At 39.2% G+C, this 6,248-nt stretch overlaps 1 protein-coding gene across 1 annotated transcript; it reads left to right on the top strand.

Moving 5' to 3' along the window:
- The first annotated feature begins 464 nt into the window (after positions 1–464).
- On the top strand, positions 465–3,296 carry LOC134529954 (uncharacterized). Its single transcript, XM_063364498.1, has 3 exons — positions 465–638; positions 1,005–1,167; positions 1,360–3,296. Exons 2-3 carry the CDS (start codon positions 1,005–1,007, stop codon positions 2,982–2,984), a joined length of 1,788 nt encoding a protein of 595 aa, XP_063220568.1. The 5' UTR covers positions 465–638; the 3' UTR covers positions 2,985–3,296.
- Positions 3,297–6,248: the final 2,952 nt, after the last annotated feature.

The following is a 6,248-nucleotide window of genomic DNA, read 5'->3' as shown; positions in this document are numbered from 1 at the left end:
TTATGGTTTTGCTACAGAATGATCAGAGCTTTGTTTTTCAGTTTTCTTAGTTTTTCTTTCATTTTTCTTCTCTTCATTCTGCTTCTTCTATCTATCTCTACGTCACTCCAACGCCTCCTTTCCGTTTTCCGCTTATAATATGCCTAGGCATCTACAAAAAAATCAAACAAAATTGTTACGACTATTAACACAGGAACTATTTATAATATTTTATAATTTCATTATTATTTTTATTTTACTTTAATGTTCGTCATATCTGTACATCATTGGTTTAAATAACACATATAATACAAAATAATGCTCACACTGTCATTACCTATGGCAAGTTGACGATTGCAGGGGCAAGATGACGAATTCGTCATCTTGCCCCCGTCAACTTGCCCCAGCAGCCGTATTTTTGCTTTACCAAAATCACGAACAACATTAACAAATTTTCTTCAACAATCTATAGGGGAGACCGGGGCTGGTTGTAACAGGGGCAGGTTGTAACAGGGCGAATAGTTCCACGACCAGCCACAAGAGCGTATCATCGTTTCAGCCATCAAGGCACATTATGATGCCTTCAGTGCGAGTGGTAACACTGTGGCAGTCGGACGATTTCACTGGCGACAAGAAGGAAAAATTTGTTTTTGGACGAGGTAAGTAAATATTGTTTGTTTGACTGACATTCGTATTGTACGTAATGTATAGGGAGTTTAGAAAATGTCTTCGGGGCAAAATAATCTCCTAAGCTTTAGGTTCTGATATGTTTTGTTGGCATTGGAAACAAATACAAACTATATGGTAAAATTAAATGTTTTCTATAATGATGTCACATGGGGTAGGTTGTAACAGCGAAATTAATCTGTTACAACCTGCCCCACGTACTGTTACAACCTACCCCGTGACCACGTTTTCCTAATTTATTGTTCCTTTTAAGTCTTTTATGAAAGAAAAAAAATACATTTTAAACGGTTTTATCTTGTAGATGTAATTAATAACTTCCAGTCAAATTTTAATTTCAGATGCGTAACTACAAAAGAAAAACCGACAAAGGAAAATATTCTATTGACATGTTGGAGAAAGCAGCTGAAGTTGTAAGAGAAGGAAGATCTGTTAGGCATGCTGCGAAAACGTACAACATCTGCCATGTGACACTTGGGAGGTACATAAAAAAGAAAAACAAACGTAAGTTGCATTCATTAATGAATTTTCTTAATTACATCTGCTTGATTTCTAACATAAATACGTCTCAACAATGGGTTGTAAACGTTTTTTATTGTATTAGTACAAAAATATGGTTTTGCGTAGTTTAGATTTTCTTATGTGAAAACAGGAGCAAAATTAACATAGGCCTGTATGGTTTTTCTATTGTTTCAGGTTTAAATGCAGTCGATATTAATTTTCGAGAGGAGTGGAAACCTTTGGCTGGTTATTATGGGAACAGACAGGTATTTACACCTTTGCAAGAGATCGCTCTTGTTTCCTACATAAAAACATGTTCTGACATATATTTTGGACTCACTCCACGTGATGTACGTCATCTTGCATTCTTATGTGGGAAGAAGTATAATGTTCCCATGCCAAACACATGGAGTGACAAAGAACTAGCAGGTGCAGATTGGCTCTCTTCCTTTTTAAAGCGCCACCCAGACCTTTCCATTCGGACTCCAGAGGCAACTAGTTTGGGAAGGGCTTCTAGTTTTAATCGTGCCAACGTTTCAAAATTTTTTGACAAACTCTCTGAAGTTTATGATCGCCATTCTTTCACAGCTAATGACATTTGGAATGTAGATGAGACCGGGGTCACTACTGTCCAGAATCCTTCAAAAATCGTAGCAAGAAAGGGGGTAAAACAAATTGGAGCAATGACATCATCTGAACGAGGGCAGTTAGTTACTCTAACTGTAGCAGTAAATGCTGCTGGAAATGCTATCCCTCCTATGTTTATTTTTCCTAGGGTAAGGTATTATGATCACTTCATCAGAGATGGTCCAACTGGATGTATAGGTGCTGCAAATAAGTCTGGCTGGACTACGGAGGTAGAGTTCTTGCTTTTTCTTAAGCATTTTGTTTCTTGTATTCGTTCGAGCCCAGAGAAACCTATCCTCCTCCTTCTAGACAATCATCAGTCGCATTTAGCTCCTGACTGTTTAGATTTTGCCAAAGAAAATGGCATTGTAATGCTATCGTTCCCACCTCACTGCACTCATCGCCTTCAGCCACTTGATCGAAGTGCTTTTGCCCCACTCAAAAAACAGATCAATACGGCAATGGATGCATGGTTGAGGAACAACAAAACACCAGAGAGCACAGTTAAGCCTATGTCAATCTATGATATTCCCTCAATCTTAAAGATAGCTTTTCCCACTGCCACAACGCCAAGAAATATCCAACAAGGATTTGAGAAATGTGGAATACATCCTTATAATAGGGAAATATTTCAGGATGCCGATTTCGCTCCTTCGTTTGTGACAGACAGGCCTGATCCAGACTTAGCACCAAGTTGTTCACACGATGTGTCCAGGGATTCACAAGGAACACCAGTTCAATCATTTTCTAACTGTTCCCACACACCAGAGAAGTTTTCTCCAGAAGTGGTTCTACCTCTTCCTAAAGTCGCTCCAAGGAAAAGGAAAGGAGGAAGAAAGACCAGGAAAAGTGCCATTTTGACGGATACTCCAGAGAAGAAAGCCATTGAAGAAGAATTTGCGAAACGAGGAACACCAGGCTTGATTAAGATAAAAGGGAATGTATCACAAACGCGCATGCCTGCAAAATCCACGCCCAAACGTTCTCTAAAACGAAGATCAGCAGAGTGCAGCTCATCAGAGGAAGAAAGCGAGTGCTTTTGTTTAGTGTGTTTGGAATCATTCTCTACAAGCAAACCAGGAGAGGAGTGGGTTCGTTGTCTAAACTGCCAGTTATGGTCGCATTTTTCTTGTGCAAAAAAATCTAAAATGTATATTAGTCATAATTGCCAATCAGATGAAATCTCTGAGTGAGGACCACTGTTCATTTAATATTTGACAAACTGAAGTTAAACAAGTGAAAAAATAATAATTTTTGTTGAAATATATTGTATAAGTAGTAATTTGTTATAAGTAATCCCAGTAAAAATTATATTTTACCTTGTAGTAATGTTGTTACAACCTACCCCAATGTGTGTTACAACCAGCCCCGCCTCGGGGCAGGTTGTAACACTTTACACCTCCGAGGTTTTAGATTTGTACAGAAAAATATGCTAGAGGAAAATTTATGTAAAAATTGTTTTGTAAAAGTAGAATAACTACTGAATAAGTTAGCTCAGTCAGAAGTGCCGTTTATATTATCCATGATCAGATAAAAAATAAAATAGCGAAACTGTTACAACCAGCCCCGGTCTCCCCTACACTAAAATACTCCCAAAAGTCAGCATTTCATTTTACATGTATAAACATTTAAAACAAATGGACTCTTTTCTCGTAATAGCTTAACATACGTACCTTCAATATTACAACAATGGCTCACGAAACAGACTGCCTCTCAAAACTGCCACATTCAAACTGACTGGAAAATTCCGCTGCACCTTCCTAGTAGGTGCAGATGGTGACACACAAGGTCACAGGTGCGCCAACCTTCTATCTGTGTTTCTGGATTAGTTACATACGATTCGTCATCTTACCCCGTTCGCCAACTTACCCCGGTCTCCCCTACTTATAAATCGTTTTATTTTCCGGTTCTCACTTGACATAATGTTCTTTCCTGAAGTTAAACAATTTTCAAATGCATGTAGAGCGTAATAATCATACAAAGAAATTATGTGAAGTGGAACGAAGAGAGGAGATTTAGGCGAATTTTAACAACAGTTGCCTTGAGAGCCGGTAGACGATGAATGATGTGAACATGAGTGAAGCGGCGGAACGCAAGGGCGGGAGAAACGCGTACACGTGAAGAAAGCAACGTCCGCGCGCCACGAGCCTACCGCCTCCTGCTGGTGACGTCACGGACAGGTTGTAAGGCCTTGAGTCTCGGTGGTGTTGGTTCAGCCCGGGCAAAGCCGGGTACTGCAGATAGTATATATATATATATATATATATATATATATTTATATATATATATATATAGGGGAGACCGGGGCTAGTTGCAACAGGGGTAAGTTGCAACAGTGGCTCTAAATCATTAACCGATGGTACTAGTGTCGCACCACTACGGGAAGGAAAGGAACCACACGTAATCTTAACGGTATTAGTTGGACAAGTCGTAGAAAGATCGCTCTTGGCTTCAGTCGTGCCCAACATTCCTACTGTAGTCGCGAGTAAACTCACGCATGGATTACTTAGCTGCTGTTGTGTTGAATGTGTTTGTCGAAATTTAATATATTTGTACTTCTAAGGGCATCTTATAGTGTTGTACTTATCTGTATATAATGACAAATGTTTTATAACGACGACTCTAAGTGAATGACGGTAAATAAATTCAAGTTGTATATCGGGGCTAGTTGCAACACATGTTGCAATTTACCCCAAATATCAAGGATACTTTTTAAAATGTTAAACATCAACTAATTTGTATTTCACTCGACTTCAACGTTTATATCGATATGTTCGCGTTACATTAGCCCACGTATGTTAACATACATTTTTTTTTTTTTAACTTTTGGGGCTTCACGCAACTATTTTATACATAAACATTGTTTTAAATAATCTTAGAAGTTACGAATATTTGAAACCAAAGCAAATAATCGAGAAATAGAATGCCGCAATTACTGTTTATAATATTAATTTTTATAAATACATTTTGTGAAAAAATTTAATAACTATTTTTAGTTATTATAGCTATTATTTTCCAATTGCAGTTACGATGATAACGTATAAGAAGAAGACGAATCGAGGGGAAACACCACATGATGTCATGGAGAGGGCAGATAAACTTGTTTTAGCCAATCCAAACTCCAAAGACTGTTCCGTACGACAGATAGCAAAGATGTACAACATTCACTACTCTACACTGTCAAGATACATACAAAAACTCAAGAAGATAAACATGGATATAACAACAGAACAACCTGAATTCAGTTTTGTCTCAGCGGGTTATCTACAGCCGCGGTGTGTTTTCAGTGCCGAACAAGAGTGTCAATTTGTCGAGTATCTCAAACGTAGTTCGGAAATCATGTTTGGGCTAACACCAGCAGAAGTGCGCAAGCTTGCATATGAGTGTGCACTAAAGTTGGGATTACAGATTCCGGACCCTTGGAAAGTTAATGAGTGCGCCGGTCCAGATTGGTTTACCGGTTTTATGAAGCGCAATAATGAACTATCTGTCAGGCAGCCTGAAGCCACGAGCCTTGGGTGATGTACTTCGTTCACCATGCATAACAGGTCATAATATTTCAGCCTCCCGAATTTACAATATGGACGAGACTGGAGTGGCAATTGTTTTGAAACCTGGCAAAATAGTTGCTAAAAGGGGAGTCAAACAAGTAGGATCAGTAACTGCAGCAGAACGTGGAGAAATCATTACTGTAGCGACAGCTGTGTGCGCAATAGGAACAACTTTGCCACCCATGTTTATTTTCCCTCGGAAGAACTTCAAAGATCATTTTTTACGTGATGGACCGATAGGTTGGATAGGTACTGGCACAAAATCTGGTTGACAAACAGAGGATCATTCATCACATTTAGGGATTATTTTGTCTCTATTACATTACCATCTCCTGAAAATACGGTGCTTTTGCTTCTGGACAACCACTGTTCACACATCAGTTGCCAAGTCATAGATTTGTGCAATAAAGAGGCGTAGTTCTTCTTTCGTTTCCTCCACACTGTTCCCATGGCTTGCAGCCTTTGGACGTTTCAGTTTTTGGACCTTTTAAAAGGCGGTGTGAAACTGGAATTAATTCCTGGCACAAAACAAATCCCGGCAACACTCTAACCATATTCGATTTGCCAGCAATAGTGAAAGATGCATTCTTGCACTCTATGACACCAGCAAACATTACATCAGGTTTTCAGAAAACTGGTATTACGCCTTTCAACCCTAACATATTTTCAGAAGAACAATTTGCCCCTGCTTTCCTTACTGACCGACCAGATCCACACAGTTGTCAGACAGGCATGCAGGGAAGCGTTTATTCTGAACCCGATGTGCATTCTTGACCCAGCATTATTGAAACAAGTACTGAAACAAACATTCCTGCAATACCTGGTCCAAGTGTTTCCATTCAAGAGATTGTGCGTCCTTTCCCAAAAGCTCCACCTAGAGGGGAAACCTCTTGCAGAGGAAGGAAG

This window comes from Bacillus rossius, chromosome 2, assembly GCF_032445375.1.
Source record: "Bacillus rossius redtenbacheri isolate Brsri chromosome 2, Brsri_v3, whole genome shotgun sequence".
Lineage (NCBI taxonomy): Eukaryota > Metazoa > Arthropoda > Insecta > Phasmatodea > Bacillidae > Bacillus > Bacillus rossius.
Note: the sequence above shows the minus strand (reverse complement) of the source record. Positions and strands in the feature narration are given on the sequence as shown.